Below are 17,629 nucleotides of genomic sequence, written 5' to 3'. Positions count from 1 at the left end.
AATTATATCTTGTATATTTTTTAATTTATTTTCTCCTATTTTGCTTTTTCAGTGTAAGAAGTTATAGTATAAACAGCAACGGTTTGAAGGTTCTGTTGAAACACACTATGAAACTCTGTGTTGTGTGTATTACATATACCATGATATACAATTAAGAGTTTAGCTAAGTAAAACATAATAAGAACTAGTGAGGCTGGGCAGGTTGGGCTGGAGCAGATGAAATTGTGTCTGGCCAAGTAGTTTAGTGTCCACCAGATAACCATAAAATAATTCCAGCTTCACTCAGCATAGAGAGACACATGATGCAGCACTAAAACCCAAACATCTTCCCACTGTTTGGCTTTGGTTTTGTTTTTTTAAAACGTTTTGTGCTCCATCTACCTCTTCTTGCTTTAACACATTCAAACCCTCTTTGATGAATGGCTTTAGTTTTAAAGTTTTTTATTAATTATTTGCTTTACATTACAATAAGACTATAGGACAAAGACATGCTGTTGAGCAATTTGTGTTAGGTAAAAAGGAGTGAAAAGGCAATGCAGATTGAAAAACATCATGCAAGCAAGAATGTTATAAATAAATAAAAATGTATTTTATATTATCCATGTGAACTTCAAAAAGTGGACAGTAAACCAAATTTTTATTCTGTGTAGCTACATAATGCTCTACACAAAATACTGAGGATTTTCAACAGCCTTTCAATAATCCTGAAACATGAAAATTAAATTGCTGCAAAGCAGTGTTATTTTTCTTTATTTTCCTTAAAAGCTAATAACACTTTCTAAGTATTGTTGACAGTCCAGCTTCTTGAGAAGGAAAATAAATTACTCAGTTGTTTAGAAGGCAGTACCACAATAATGTGGATTGACACAAAACTCTCAGTAAACTTGAAAGCGTGTGGATATACACATTAAATATAAAAGGGAGCTGATACACTGTAATTTTTATTAGCAGCCACCTTCTTTGTATTTTTTGATTCTGTAATCTTCCAGACTCATCTGTGGTTTTGGGATACCTGCTCTGCATTACCTTCAGCCTAAGAGAGGACCAGACATAAACATCTAAAGACTCTGCCTAAATTTTTCTCTTTTTTTGGAAGTACTATACTTCTGTCTACAATGCATTGAAGTCCTTGGTTTTCCAGATATACCGTCTGCTTCTAATTACAATATTTTTTGATGTGATTTACTTACTGTTTTGAAATTCTGCGCATTTTCTACTCAAGAAACTGAAAGTGTAATGGCAAACAAATGCTGAAAACAGTTGGTCAAACACTGTTTCAAAGGAAAGACTTTTCTTGTAGAGAAGGTATACATGCTGCATGGCGCACATTAAGGATTTCAATCCTCTACTCTGTCAACACTATTGTGCTGGAGCCAGTCGATTACTCTCATTCAAGGAACAGATCACAGTAGTATTTGAAAATCTCATGTTCATTCTGCATCAGAAAATCTATTTGCTTTTTATGATACGTTAGTGTAAAACAATGAATAAAGAAAAGATATAAGACTTCTTCACACATTTAGCTTTATATTCTCCCACTGTCTAGGTAACAGATCATAATTTGTGCATTTATTTTGAAGAACACTAAATTTATCTAAACACTATAAGAGTTTACAGGTAATTTGTTTACTAAAAATATACATTTTATTTCACAGATTTTTTTTAAAAATCAGGCTCTTTATGAGTCTTAATGGAAGACAGATAATTCCTTAATTTTATAATTAAAACAATTTGCAATGATTTTGCAACAATTAAATTTAAAAATACTCATGCATTCTTATCTTAAATGTCTTATTATCTTAAAAAAATAGATCTGAGTTCTTGAGAACTGTATAATTTTAAGACATACAGCTTTTTAAACTTCCCAATGTTCAAAGTAATCCAACAGCTACTGGTTTCCTGAGTATTTGAAAGAAACAGACCTACCTGCTCCTCTGGTATGGTTAAAATCACCTTTAATAACTTTGCATGACTTTCCATTACCATTGCATACACCGCAATGATCTTCACGAGCCAGAGATCCCAATATGCCATCACAGCCAAATTTCTGTGGGAGAAGAAAATAAAGCAATTAAGACACAGGCCATGCTTTTCATAAAGCTGCCTTTAGTAGTGGACATCTCACCCTTTGGAAAGACACCCTAATCAACATGATCTAGCCTTGCTCAGAATGAGAGTTGCACTAGTTCAGAGATCCCTTCCATAGTAATGTATGAAGTACATTAAAAATTAAACATAGTAGTTTATGTAGATTGTTGTATTCACTCTTCCAATATGGCTGGCTATCTCTATCAGCTGCTCTCCAAGAGAAATATGATGTTCCCATCTCCCCCATGGGACCTCTGACACATCTGAGGCACTGTGGAACACAGACCCCACAGGACCTCCTGGTCTGCAACATGTGCAACTCTACTGCTTTCTACTCAAAATATGGGAGTTTCTCTGCCATACCCACAATGGTAAAGTGGTGTCTAATGTCAACCTAATGTCTTATTATGAATAGGATGTGGACACACTTGGAATATGTAAATGTAGATTGTATATCTGTTTTGCTAAAAAGTATTCAGTTTAAAATAAATTGAGTTTCCACAAGCATCTCCACATTACTATGCTAGACACATTTCTCCCAATAAATATCAGTGGTAGCTTGACAACAGAAATACAGTCAATATCATATGCTGGCTTGATATGAAATTAAAGTCTTTTAAAGTGTAGAGAAGTCATTACAGGGTAACCTTGTGCACTGTATAAATGCATCTGATAAAAGCAATTAAACTTCAAGACTGTTTGATAAATAATGAAGATAAAAGCTTGGTAAAAGAGAAAATAAAGGATTCCTCTAAGACAAGAAACCACAGTCTATCAAGGTGCCACCCATTTTCAGGCAGATTGTTACTTGACTTCATGCACAGAATTTTTATTAGAGTCCTACCTAAAAAAGCAATACAGATTTCAAAACACTGTTTACAGCGTAAGCATTCAAAGAGCTGTGTATCCAAAATGGCACATCTACAAGACAGAAAAACCTAACTCTACAGCTGTAGCCCCCAAAGTTCTTCCCAATGGGTTGTCCAAAAAGACAGTGTAAAATGTGGAAGACCTTATAAATTAAGACTTTCAAATCTAATTAGAGCCTAATCTGTCTGACTGTTGATATGCTAAGAAGCCAACACAGTCAGTCTGGTGGGGTTTTTTTAAGGCTCTTTTTTTTGTCTTTATCAGTCAGTTGTGAAAAGTGAATGATTAAACGACATTTTTTCAGGAAAAAATGATCTATGTATTATATTCGTGATTAAACCTGTAATTATTACACAGTGAACTTAAAGCCCCAATTCGACAAAGTATTTAAGAGTATTCTTGTTTCATGCACCCAGTCACTCAAGAATGGATACGAACATATAGGCATTTGTATGCATATGTACATGCATGCATACATATGTCTATAAGTTAATTTGCTGAAGTTATTACAGTATCTAGCAATGCTGTTTCTCTGTTAAAGGTTAGTTTTTATACTGAATTCCATGTGTACCATTAGAAGTGGATAAAGAAAAAAACCAGCTCTGTGAGATTTTTATATAGAAGAGTTTCCATATGAGGCACTATGAAAGTGACAAAAGAACTTCTATGAACCAAATGAATTCTGAGGATCGATAACAGCATAAGCCCTCAGCTTTAATTATCTGTTATTCTTCTCCTTTGGTCTTGGTTTATTTAGATGTAAAATTTGTTTCTGTTGAAAAAGGCAGAATTAGACATATATATGCATGCTCCGTAGCAAAATTTCCAAACCTGTTGAAAACTGAGGCTTCCTTTAGAGGATGAAATCAGTGATACTCATTTTCCACTCTGCAGCAGTTTGTTAGTAAGCATCCTTATCATCACAGATACACATTCCCCAAGCTAACCCTTCAGCTGCTTCACATACTGTGTTGCACTGCGTGAAATTAGCTTAAAATAGTTTAATATGATGCAAAAAGAGCTGTTCAGTCTTGATCATGCGTATTGCAACATGCTATCACAAAAATAATACATGTGCATAACAATTTTATATGCTGGCATACGTGTGCTTGTGTATCCAGGTTCAAAACAAGTAATTCATACCTGGCATCTACCATCTGCACAGACATCTAACCCGTGCTGGCCACAAGAAGTCCCATCCATCACCTTTTCTGTTAGAAGAACGGCTTGATCCTTTCCAGCTGGTGAACAGAATAAGGCACATGGCTTTTCTGTAGTAGCAATTAATGGAAAAAAACACCACATTGGTAAAAAATCACTTAATAAATATTATCAACATTATTTTTAAAACTGATATTTGCTTATCTGTGTGGCAGGAATCTATGTTAGCATAACTTAGATACAGTGCAAACAAAAATATTTTGATCCTTTTCTCAGCTATTTGAAAAACTCAAGTTCATTTTCCTGCTAGAGCATACTGGTGCTATAAAGAGCCTACATAGTACTCATGTCATGTTCATTGTTGCAATTAAGAATATGCACATTAACAGCTGTTGGAATATTTTGGTTATAATCTATACTTTCATTCTACTATATTTTTAGCAGATCATAAATATTGGTTAAAAAAGAAACTTAACACTTTCCAGATTTTCTAACTATACAGGTCAAAGAGAAAAAAAATAAGTAATGGAGACATCCTGGGAAGAAAAATACACAGATTTTAAAAGTCCACAATAAAAAAAAAAAAAAAAGACAAAAACCTGAACACATTCTTTCTAACATCTTTGCCAAGGTCAGGCAATTTTCTACTATGTTTCTAAAACATTTTGCAAATAATTTCTAATTTTGAAGGAGAATAAAAAAGTAATAATATCCTATGTATCAATGTACTCCTAATGGTCATCATTTATAAATGAAGTTTGCTTCACCACCGCCAAAGTAATATACCAAAATATAATAAGTCTCCTCTCAGTGGTTAACTGAGTACAAAATGACATGATTTTTTCACATCTTTGTTCACAAGCTTACTGACTCAGAACTTCTTCCTAAATTTGTTGCAGATTTTTGAAAGGATAAAGTAAATCCTGAACTTGAAACTGATTTCACTTGGACACAATGTACGCCACTCTGACTTCATTCTGACTTCTAGATTCCTGGAGTGCATTTTTATTAGTAAATTAAATAGTTCCAGGAAACGTTCATGGGCACTGGAGTTCTACTGTCTACACAGCTGAACTGTAAAACAGTCTATGCCACATCTTTTTGCATGTTCTAACTAGTACTAGCTTGGTCTAGACTGGAAATTGCCACCTGAAAAGAACCTTTTACAAAAAGCAGTTCACATGTGACCATCCTTTTTAGAGTGCAAAAGAGCTGAAATGTATGGACACAGGACTTCTGTGCCAGCTGATTTAAACATCAGAGAGTGGTCTGTGCGCTTTATAATTTACTAAAATTGACACAGCTCCTGGGTATATCTAGGGGACTGGTGCCAACAGTTGTGATCTCTTCTGCCAACACATGAAGCCAGTCAGACATCTCCAAATGAGAAGCGTGAGTCTCTGTCTTGAGCTTGTGCCCTCTGCATTCCTGATATACTCCTTAAATAATAATCCCAAACTTCCCTGGGAGATTTAAGTATGTAACAGCATTTTTTAAAGAAATACAAGATTAACAACCTAAGCATTATTTTAAGGACACTGAAATCAAAGAGACAGTAACTCAACAACACCAGATAACTTCAACAAACTATAAGACACCTCATTCCAATACAGCATCCATTTTGGACATGGTGCACAATTAGTGTCTACAAAAAGCTAAGAGTGTAAATAATTGAGGATTTGGGAACGATGTACTTCTGTGACGCTGGAATTCTTTAGCTGGTGTCTTTTGTGCCTCCTGAGGGATACCTCAAGACAAGAGGATCTCTCAGAACAAAGTCAGGTGAAAGCAACCATCCATACTCCTCAACATGGGACAAGAGTGTCAAGATTTTTCCTCAGATGACTGAATAATACAATCTAAATTTGCAGTATGCATTACATATGGATTTCTGCCAAAATCAAATACTGGTATGTGAAATACTCAAGTGTTAAGCTAAAAGGGCTCACTCTTTCCACAAAAATAGAAGCTTACAATAACCGTATTATTTTCTTCGCTTTGTAGGCAGAAGGATAACTGATATATGCGTGCTTAATGTAGAGATGTATTTCTGAATCACTTCATACGACATTTCTGATTAAATAGGACCAAAGTGATACTGAATTTCAGTTCAATTTTTCAGGACAAATTCTATAGGAATATAAGACAAAAGATTCCACAGTGTGTGAAAATACCACCAGATCTTGCCTATGAAATAAAAATGACTTCCCAAAATTCTTGGGCCTGTGGTTTGTCTGTTTGCTTTAGTATTTACCATATCTTTCTTAATCAACCACAATACCAAGGTCTAAGTCATATGAGCAGATGATAAGAACATAGGAGATGGTTTATACTTACCATCATCAATGACAGCCTGCCACTGGTGCACATGCTTCTGATATGAAGATCTGACACTGAAAGCCTGGCACTGCCAGTCCCTGAATGCAGGCACGCCAGCAGGACAAGAAGGGTTTTCACATACTCTATACTGCATCGTGGGACCATGACAATCTCCTTCAAGGCCTGAACTAGAAAAGATGGCATAAATATAATGCTTTATTGTTGGTAACGTGTTGTCAAATTTCCAGCACGGTTATGCTATACAGAAATTAAATTTAAATAGCAGATTTTTTTGTTGACACATAACATTTAAGAAATCACCCGCAAAAAATCAAAGTCACAGAACATGTTTGCCTTCTCTTTGTACTGGTTATATTACATACAAGGAGTCATGGGTACTAAACCGAAATTTACACTTGGCCCCAAAGAAGCACGAGGACTAGTAGAGTTGTTCAGTAAGGAGAACCTCAACTGCAGTTTTGACACTGTTCAGATGATTCTTCTCTAGCCGGACTAAGCCAAAGGTGCCACTGACAGGAAGTAACACCTGCAGATTTGCTACCTCTCCTTTTTTACAACTGTGGCATTGCAAAGTTCAGACAATATGCTTTGTTTCTTTATGGTAGCTCCTGTTGTGCTTGCGGGTCCCAATGAGCAAATGCAAAAGAACAGTGAACTGCAGAAACTGGATCTAATTATTTGTAACCTTGCCTGGAAAAATGAAGAATGAATGTAAAAGTAAGACATCCCTAAATTCTAGAAATAGGCATAGAGCTGGAAGTGGCATTTAGATGGCAGGAAATATGAAAGCATTCTGCATATCTAAGGCTTCTGTTAAGGTACAATGCCTTTGTATAGCCATATCCAAGTTTTCCTGACATGTCTTTATGTAAACTCCTCTTTTTTAAATCCGTCTTTCCTGTCATTATTTTTTTGCCCCAAATCTGTTATATTGTCTTCCATCTTTCTTCATTGTCCCCTTTTGTTCTATTATTTTCCTAAATCCTCTACCCTACTGTGACCTTCCCTGCCCTGATCTACCCTGCCATACCCTACTCTACTCTACCCTGGTGCAGTCTAATCTAGTCTAGTCTTATCTACACTTGTCTTCATTACTCAGCTCTACTCTGTTCCAACTTCTCTATTTATTCTTCTTTTATTGGTATATAAATGACCCATGAAAGAGAGATATGTGATATGAGTAATTAAAAGGAAAGTATCTTTTATCTGATCACTGAATATGGTGAAACAGAATCATCCAAGTCAATGGTAAAACTCCCTTTATCCCCAATGGCACAAGGTTTTTGTTTTTACAAGATATGGAATCTAAATGTTGTTTCCAGATATTCTGTCTCAATGTCTGTGAAACTGGTATAAAGATCTCTTTGTAAAAGTTGCAATTAGTTGGCTCTCCAAATGAGACAGAAGTCAATTTTCTCCAGTAAAAAACTGAAAGAGTAGACTTACACACTGACGCTCTGCAAGTCCAAAATTACAAATTAAATTTTCTGTTGCTTCTTCAGATGAATCTTAAAAAGAAAGTTGTATTCTCCCATTAATATTATCTAAGATTCTGACAGAAGCAGAAAAGTGGAAAAATAGTGCTACTGTGCAATAAAAACCCCGAAGTACCTATTCTCCTAGTTGTTTTTCAGTATACATAAAAAATATATTGCTTATGTACAGGACAACTATATCTTAATGGGTTTCTGTACTCATAAGATTTAAATCCTCTTTGGAAATTCTGGTGAACAGCAATGGAAACCTGAACTTGTTTTTACCCAGGGCATTTGCGTTGTCGACTGCTGATTCCAGTGTTGCAAGTACGGCTACAAGTGCTCCACGTGCTCCACTCCCCCTCCATATGCTCCGCAAAAGAGGTCCGATTGATACACTCTCCAGCCTTACACCACTAGGTGAAAATTCAGCTCTTAGGTAAATAAATCAAGGCACATGCAAAACAATTCACTGCTCCACAAGCACACACAAAGCACAACACAAACATTTTGTTCAATACAGTTCTCATATGAGTCAGATGATATATTTCCTCCTATTGTTCCCCGTGGCTTTTTAAAAATTATTATTTATTTAATTCTAGTAAATACAAGAGCCAGAGACCTTTCTCTGGCTCAGTGGCCAGAAAGCAGGTGCAATTCTTGTTCACAAGCTCGAGCACCAGTTCATTCCCAAGAAAGGATGCTTCCTAGAATAGTCTACTGGAAATGGTCCCCAGAGCATGCTGTCCCCTTCATTTGAGCCTGGGCACTGCCTAAGAAAGTGCTTTTGGGTCCAGCCCAAACCCACTGCAGGGATCATTCTCCAGCTGAACTGTACAGATGATCACAGCACAGTTTTCAGGGCTGTTCTCAGGACTTGTTTGGTTCACTATACAGTTCCCATGTAACTATTAGGAACTGCACTGTCATTGATTATCTAGTGACAATTTCAATAGAAGGATATATTACAAGTAATAGAGAAAAAGAGATTTTTTTCACAACTTGAATTCAAAGACAGAATGGAATCCTCAGTAAGCTAGTGTTGAGAAAGTCAAGAAATTTTCTAGCCTTTATTTGAATAATAATAATAATAATAATAATAATAATAATAATATTCACCTCAATAGTCTTGTATGCATACATTGTTTCCCAGGGCAACTGCAATTTCACACTCAAAATCCATCCAATCACTATTGTTATGCTCTGTAATCTGTCATATCTGGTATAAATCATCATAACTCTACAGAAACTAGCACTTTATCAACTTATACCAGCTGAATATCTGTCCCATGTATTATGAAATTTCAGAAACTGCTAAGTAGTAAGTCCACAAGTAGACAATGAACAATTAATGTCATTACCATCACTAATTTAATCCATTTCTCTTTGTACTCTGAATTACTGGTGAATTACTGTTACCAATGGATGAAATTCATGAAGAAGTCTTGTATTTTGAACAAAACAAAACATGTCACTAATGCAGTCAATAAAGGCCTTTGTCACTTTTAGAATACACTTCCGTTACTTGCAGTGTCTGTACTAAATCCTTGTCTGGTGATCTTAAACTTCATCTGCAGTTTCAAACTGCAAACTGGTCTTCACTGATCAGTTGATCTTAATTTGCTCTCTTAAATCATGACATTACAATGATGGCATAATTATACCACCTTTGAAAAGTCTTCACATAGCACGGCTCCATCATTATGTTGTATTTGCAATCAGATACTACAAATTTTTTAGTGCTCTTGGATGTTTCAGATCAAAATGGCTCATATTTTTTTAACAATATTCCTTCAGAGATAATAGGTAAAAAGGATTTTTCTCCAGAGATAGTATCTGCCTTATGTAGAATCTGAGGGATGCTTATAAATCCTTGACTTAAAAAACAACTAAGTTGGAGAGGCTATGCAAATAACATTTCCATCACTTACTAAGATCCTAAGAGGAGCATAAGACAATATTCCATCTCTACAATATAAATAAAACAAACCAAAACCAATGATTTGTGTAATCTGAAGCTCATCTTGGACAGATAATAAACGAGAAGAATAATCCGTTCTAATAGTCAGATGTTTCAGTAATGTTGGCTTAGATTTTTACTCCCAGGACTAAATAAGGTATCTCTGTAGCCTGGCACAAGGCTTAACGAGCTGTTCTAATTAGAATCAGTATTTTGTCTTGCTATTACTAATTATTTACCCCCTACTATCTAAACTCTATGATAAAGAGAATGATGTTATGTTCCTCATTGGACTCTGCCAGGACCCATGTCACTACCATATCATAATGCTCCCACAAGTACAAAGTCAGAATGAGTCCTCTGCGATGAGTTGTTATTATCACCATTTGTAAGTCAGACATTAATATGCAAAACACACACTAATTTCAGGTGCCCAGTACATGATGGTGGTGATTTCACAATGAAAATTCTAAGTAGTCTTAATAAGAGGTGCCACTTTCTTAATCCATACCATGGGCATGCCAGTCTCAGTGTAAAGAATGCAACATTTACTACAAAAGGCATGTCCCTGACTTTCCAGGTATTGACTTAAGACAAAATATCAACTACACACATTTAACAGAATCAAAGATCGCAGCAAAAGTAATTATTTTAGGGATACAAAAATGAATAAACCCAGTTTTTCCTTTAGCATGTAAAAATATATTACTTGAACATTTTATCGTACTTGATTGGTTTACTTTTTAGGGGGATGATGACAGTCCTGGTTAATGTAATACAATACAAAGAGCAAATCACTCCTGTGGGAGACTGCTGTCAGCACAGTATCAGGAAAATCCCAAGATATATGAATGCACTGCTCTGTTATCTATTTGAGGTTATTTATCTTCATTTACAGTTATATAGAGATAACAGAGATTATTCAAACAAGAAGGCTCTTGAAAGGCATTTAATGTAAGTCTGACTTCAGATGACCATTTCGTTTATCTTGATGACATACTTTTAATGACATCTATCACTCTTACATGCATTTTATGTGTAACTCAACTGTATGATTTTTATAATAACTGAGGTAAGAAGGAACTTTAAACAAGTGCAAAGACCTATTCAGCTTAACTGTTAGCTGTTCAAGATAATTTATATTGCTTTTCCACCAGAAATATACCTTTCCAGTGTCACAGTCTGTTCCATCCATTGGTGGATCCAGCTTAGTTTTGCATTCCTGGTCGCTTTCCACCTTGCACCACAACCCGGTGCAAATGACATGCTGAAAACCAGACACACAGGTAAGCACAAAATCTATCTTATGCACAATTATTTTCTACATGCAATTCACTAACATCATAAAGTCACCAGTTTGATGGTACTGAAGCATGTTTAAAGACAGGTTAAACGCACAAAAAACAGAGTGGGCAGATTCTGCTTAGAATTTTAATAATCATGAACACATGGAACAAGTCAAGCTGGTGTGTTGACAGAGTGGGGAAAGAACCCTCTAAGTATAACCCTACAGGTCACAGTCTTTGCATACAATAGATCTGACAAAGTACATAAGAACAACTTTGTCCTCTGATGTGAAGCAGTCGCTGAGTACATCCACTGCCCCAGAGACTGGAAGAGGTGTGAGCCTTCTGGGAACTATTTTAAAAAATAATTAATATATTTCCTCTTTTTATTTAGTGCTCATTCATTTTGTGTGAATGGGAGAAAAGTAGATGGTCACTAGCAACAAAAACCAAGGGTTTAAAACCAGTCCATTTCTATATATACAGACTAATGAATGTGAAGCTACACAATCCTGTGAAACTGTCACAGGAATTTTGTGAAGATGTGTTTGTAAGAAACTTTGAGGCTTCTCTGAGGCTTCCAAATCCCCCTTATTCATACCATCCCAATGAGTGCTGCTATCTTATGCTCTTCCAATTATTCATAATTCCTCTAGAATTCATTCATTCCTCTAGAAATATCTCAAAAAAGCAGTCAAACCTGATATCCACAGACACAAAGTAAACTCACAAATCAGGATGAAATATTTTTGCCGGAAAGAAGAAGAAAAGGGACATGAGAGGGGTACTAGTCAGTAATGAATCTGAGAGATGGAAAGAAAAGCTGCTTACTCTGTCCCTCTTAAGCATCAGAACAAGATGATTTTACCTTTTTAAAAAGAAAGTACGGCCTTGAAGTATGCTGGCTTGCATTTCTCCAAATTTCAGTGAAAGCCTTCCCTATTTTCCTCTTAAGTCTTCCTTCCCCCATGGTTTTCATTCATGACTTTATTCTCCTTGCTGTCTTGTTTCCCCCTTACTGGCAAACTAGGTGGAAGTGAACAGAGGGCATGTGGGGCTCAGCTGTGGCCTCAATGTTACTGCATGTGCAGACTGATTCCCCCGAATACACATAGTCCTCCCAAAGGGAGACAGGAAGGATCAGGAAAAGGTAACAGGTTGCAGGGAGGATAAAAAATAAAGATCAGCTGTTTTTTTTTAAATCAGGGTTGCCAGAAGATGTGCTTTTTCTGACTGAAATGATTTCTTACATTGGTAAACCCAGTAAGAATCTCTGTGCCTTTTATAGTATGCATGAAAAATGTGTGATAAATCTTGTGCTACCTTGAAAACAGTCTTATGGTACAGGAAACATAACTCAACAAAAGATTGTGTCTGAACCAAGGAACAGGACAGTTCCAGTGGGAGTCTTACATATAAAAATGTCTGTAAGATCAGCTTTCAAAAAAAGTCACAGATTGTAGAGGTCTGCAGCACTGCACAGAAACAAGAGACAGGATGGCAGTAGACAAATTCACTCCTGACTCATCCTGTAACAGTTTTGTGCTGAAGCTGAACTAAACAAGACAACAGTTAGCCTATGCATATCCTAAAATAGAGCTACAGAAGTCCTATCCTGTTCCTGAATAATTTTAACAAACATTTTTTTCAAATATCAAACTGCAATTTCTGTTATTGTACAAGGGAGAAAGAGAATATATACTTCTAAATTTTTCTGAAACATGCACTTTAAGATATAACTGCAGAGCTGCGAACTAAGCAAGAAGATTTCTGGGACAGTTTTAGAAAACAATGTAGGCAACACAGAGTATCAGCTGATCATGAGAAACGGCTTCCATAGCAAATATGAAGTAACAGACTATACTTTTGGAACACCCCCACAAAAATATACGTTAATTTAATGTTCCTAATTCAAATAATGTTTTTCATATCCCTAAATCTTCATCATTGACTACATTTAAGGAAAAACTATCCAGGGGTTCAAAAAATAAAGTCAATTTTTTTTTTTTTTGTTTTTTTTTTATGACAACACATTTAAAGCATGTTATCCTTGTTCATTTCCTAAACACTTTGATCTTGTGCTCAGTTTCACTGGCATATGGCTGCAGAATAGCTCACAAGAAGTCCACAGCTCCTTACAAATCCAGAAATTATTATTCTAAACTTAGGAAGACATGAAGTCAGATTTGCAAAGATTTGAGTACCTGAACACACAGATGAACTTGAGCTGTGTAAAGTAAATCAAACAAATCAGATCAAGACGCTTGACTTGCTAATGTCCTTTGTATACATCTGCATGTTTCTGCAAATACTTGCATACCACCTCCTTATGAACTATGAACATAACTTCACCAGCTAGAAACACCTTTGAGCCTTAAGCAAACTGTATTCTAAAAAAAACCCTTATCTTCACCAATTTTTAAAATAAGCATTTAATATTACTTTAACTTCTCATCCTAGACTTTGAGATTTCACAAACCTAAGAAAATGGAGATATGGAATTACTAAAATTGGAGGATGACTTTTTTTTTCTGGGTTTTCCATTTCAGTGAAATCACTGAAATAGACTCTTTAGTTACGCTTCCGGTTGCACTTCTGCTGCAGAAGTAAGAGAAATGGAGATTACTATTACCATTTAACGTTTGACATTTGGGGATTTCTGCATGTGGGTGAGGAAAAACCTGTTTTTTTCCTTAGCAACCTGCAATTCTGCAGATCAGAAGTGATTTGAAAACTTAGAAATCTGGATGACAGTGTCAATATTACAGTCACTCCAAAATCCGAGCACAAACTTCTAAACCAGAAATTTACTCCTCTGGGGAGAAAGTTTCATTCAGTCAAAATCCGGATAGCTGTTAACATTCACAGAGATTTACTATTAATAGTTATCTACCATAAGCACAGTTCAACAGCCATTACAGTTTTTTAAACTAGCCAAAGGAAGCAGAAGTTGAAGATTATAAATTTATACTTGTGATATTAGACTACTCACAATCTGTAAAGTATTTCATGTGTGTGCACTGGAAAACAAAATATTGCCAAGCACACACAAAAGACCTTTTTCTGAAAGAATGTTAATCGTGAGTTTTTAATATCAAAAGCTTGTAAAATACAACATGAAAGTCAAAATGTACTACAGAAATAGCAGAGGTCAATCCAGCTTTTGGTTTGGTTGTGGGTTTTTTTTTAAAGAAAAGAGTGAGGTAGGTCTGTGTGCATCAGAAGGATGCTTTTCTAATCATATAAGCATCTAGAAAGAAGGTCCAGTTGAGAGGAAATAGCAGAGACAAGAGCATTTTAGAATTATATCTGTACAAAGACAAGATTGTTTAAAGTGTGGTGGTGGAGATGAGGACTTCCATTCTTTTCATTTTGATCTTTCCCTAAAATGCCTTAAAAATCACCTTGAAATATTACAGTTTCCTACTTCTTTGCAAAGATCACAGCTGTGTTATGACAAGAATTGTTTTAGTCGACCTGACTAGATAGCATTTGCATCCTGGACTTTAATCTTAAAAGCTAACATTTAATAGTTCGACAATTATATTAAATTGTCAAGTTCTACAATCACATTTAATTATCAAGAACTACTTCTGAGTCATGATCTCACTGTCATGTGAAACAATGTTAGGGTCTAATTGATTCTTGTGTGAGACATCATGCGCATAAAGGCAAACTTGCCTCCCTTACAAGATAAGCATAGCGACATGGTATAAACCTTGTACTCTGATCTCCACTCACACTTTTCTCAGGCTCTATAAAAGGTGAAAAGGAAAAAATAAAGTCTGCACACCATTCATGGAAGAGGAGTAAGAGGGGATCACTTAGGAAGATATGGGAGTAGCCTTCAATGGTCAGTTCAGTCCTTTGCTTTAACCATTAAATAATAAAGAGGAATTCCTGATAGCAAGAGAAAATAATTTGCATCTGCAGTCTTTCTGAGGTTGCCATGTAATGTGACTGTAAATTATCCTAAAGTGCTGCTCAGTAATAACATTGTAGAAAATTACATCTCAGCAGAATTGCATTATTGATTGTACCACTGATATTTGTAGATTATATTTAGATTAATAAAATTATTTCCCATCATAACTCAATTGTTTTCTTAGTTGAATAGCTGCTGTATATGAAACATACTGGCTTAATGTAAAAGACTGCTTGGAAGTCTGGTCATCAAATTATGTTCCAGTCACAAAAAAGTAACACCTGACGTAGTTCATAATTTACCTTTTATGTGTTACACTGAAGTGCATGTACTGTTCAGCAAGTAGAATGTATCAAAGAAATCCTGGGCTATAAATCGGATTTATTGAATGAACCTTCAAGTTGTACGTTTCTGTCTCACTTCCTGGCTTCTGGACAATTGCATCCACAGTAAACTGCCAGGTATTGGCAGAGTAGAAGAGTATACAGAGATAAAAGAAAGTAGTTGGATTTAATGGAAAATTCTGTGGCAGCCAATGTATAACAAATTAATTATTTTAATAAATTAATACTGTAATTTGGGAAATATGGTATTTAGTTCAGAGAAGTCTTCTAAATGTTGACTTCTCTAATGGCAGCCACAATAACCTGTCCAATCAACACCGTGAACTTTGAATCACATTCAGAATATGTAAAATGCAATTACTTGGTTAAGTTAAATTCAGCTATTTTTGTTATTTCCATGTAACATCCTCATATATAAGAGGGATATGATAAAATTAGCTACTAATAGCAGTTTGCAGTTAGACAATATTGGTGTTGTACAGTGCATGTACTAGAACTCATGAAGGATTTCTGGGAAGTTTCTACAACTTGGTTATAGCCCAATTTAAACAGAAACATCTTCTTTTCTTTCTCTTCTTATATAGGAGAAATATATGTAAGATCAGAAGAACTTTTTTATCCCTTGGGCTGTGCTTTATCCATTGCTCTGTTTCCTCTTCACCATGAAAATCGCATTTAATTTGAGTAGGATATGGTAAACTTCCCTAACAGAAAAGATTAATTTAAGAATGTCCTGGTTCAGGTAGGATAGGGTTAAGCTTCCCCAGCAGAGAGGGGGAAGGGATCTCCAGCCGGGTTATTCATACCACGATGAGGTCAGGTCCGGCGCGGCAGCGCGGGAAGTTTTCCTTTGTGGCTTTGGTCGTGTGGAGCATGCGGGCGAGCTGTCTGTAACCATTGCGGTATTTCTCTGTATATCTTTTGTCTTGTTTACTGTTATTACTGTTTACTGTTGTTATCATTGCTACTGTTGTTGTTCAGATTGCTTATTACACTGCTGTATTAAATTTCTTCTTATTTTAACCCAGGGTTTGTGCCCTACTTGTGTCCGAGGGTGGGGGAGGGACCACAGCAATGTGGTCTCCAGTCCCGGCAGGGCCTAAACCAACACAAAGACCCACATCAAGGAACAAAAGAAGGAGATCTGAATAAAGTGCCTAAGTTTGCTCTAACTTGCTCTTTGGGTCTACAGTCTGGGAATCAAATTTCTTGGATTTTTTTGTTGGGGGAAGGTGGGAGTGTAAATTTTGCTTCCAGACAAAAGAATGCAGAGGAAGACCAACAAGGTGATTTTAGAGATTGGCACTGGAGCTTTGTAGAACTTCTCTTCTCCTTCAGTGCCCCACCATATTTTCTCAATTCTGTCTTTAGTATTTTAAAATTATTTTAATGCAATTTCTTATAGGTCTAAAGCTCTTAAATTTTGTGGATCGGTATTTGCTTACATGTTTTCTGGTTTAGGATTACCAGTTCTGCAGGGGATTCTAGTGAAACTGCAGAATATTATTCACCTTGCTTTCTTCTCAGAACTGTTATCATGTTCCCTTTCTTACTGTTAGGACCATAAGGTTATCAAGCAACAGACTCGGTCTATGAAGAAAACTGAAAATTAACTTGTCAGAAACAAGAATAGTTTAAAAGATCACTGGCCTTTTGTATTGGCTTGTAGCATTACTAGGTTCTTTCTTCAAAGAAAGCCCACGTATCTTTGGACTTGTTACAATGGTAAGTTAACACCAATATTCAATAGGAATTTTCCTAAAATAACCATGTTAATATAATGATCCAGTAAGTGGGGAAAAAAGACAGATGACAAATGATTTAGCTGAAATCTTACACACAAAATGACAGAAGAAGAGAAAATGATTGAAGATGACTAGAAATGGACAATTAGGTTTCAGCACCCAGAGCCTAAGTACTCTGCAAACTTTTGAACACTACCAGAGTAGTATTAACTGAATTTGACTTCCTAACATTTCTAAAATAATAATGAAAACCAAAGAAAACTTGGAGCCAGGACCTTGAGGGAGGAATATTCACTGCATCTGTGAATGAAACACAACAGGCATGGGACCACTTGGCTATCTGAATTTAAAGGCCTGAATTAGAACTAAACACAGGATATTAATGGAGGGGAAGTGCCAGAGAAATTAAAAGCATATAAGGTATTATGCAACAGT

General features: G+C 35.9%; 1 protein-coding gene across 4 annotated transcripts in view; it reads right to left on the bottom strand.

Moving 5' to 3' along the window:
* Nucleotides 1-17,629, bottom strand: part of ADAMTS19 (ADAM metallopeptidase with thrombospondin type 1 motif 19) — a 148,084-nt gene that overhangs the window by 36,651 nt on the left and 93,804 nt on the right. For 2 of the 4 annotated variants that reach the window (XM_074931477.1, XM_074931480.1), the window contains exons 11-15: nucleotides 11,060-11,161; nucleotides 8,220-8,350; nucleotides 6,457-6,626; nucleotides 4,102-4,229; nucleotides 1,927-2,047 (exon numbers count right to left, since the gene is read on the bottom strand). In XM_074931477.1, coding sequence (XP_074787578.1) covers nucleotides 1,927-2,047; nucleotides 4,102-4,229; nucleotides 6,457-6,626; nucleotides 8,220-8,350; nucleotides 11,060-11,161 — 652 coding nt within the window. The remainder of the gene's footprint in view (nucleotides 1-1,926; nucleotides 2,048-4,101; nucleotides 4,230-6,456; nucleotides 6,627-8,219; nucleotides 8,351-11,059; nucleotides 11,162-17,629) is intronic. The other 2 variants (XM_074931479.1, XM_074931478.1) reach the window with 2 other exon arrangements.

Source organism: Athene noctua, chromosome Z (assembly GCF_965140245.1).
Source record: "Athene noctua chromosome Z, bAthNoc1.hap1.1, whole genome shotgun sequence".
Taxonomy (NCBI): domain Eukaryota; kingdom Metazoa; phylum Chordata; class Aves; order Strigiformes; family Strigidae; genus Athene; species Athene noctua.
The sequence above is the reverse complement of the archived record's forward strand: the minus strand, read 5'-3'. Positions and strand labels throughout refer to the sequence as shown.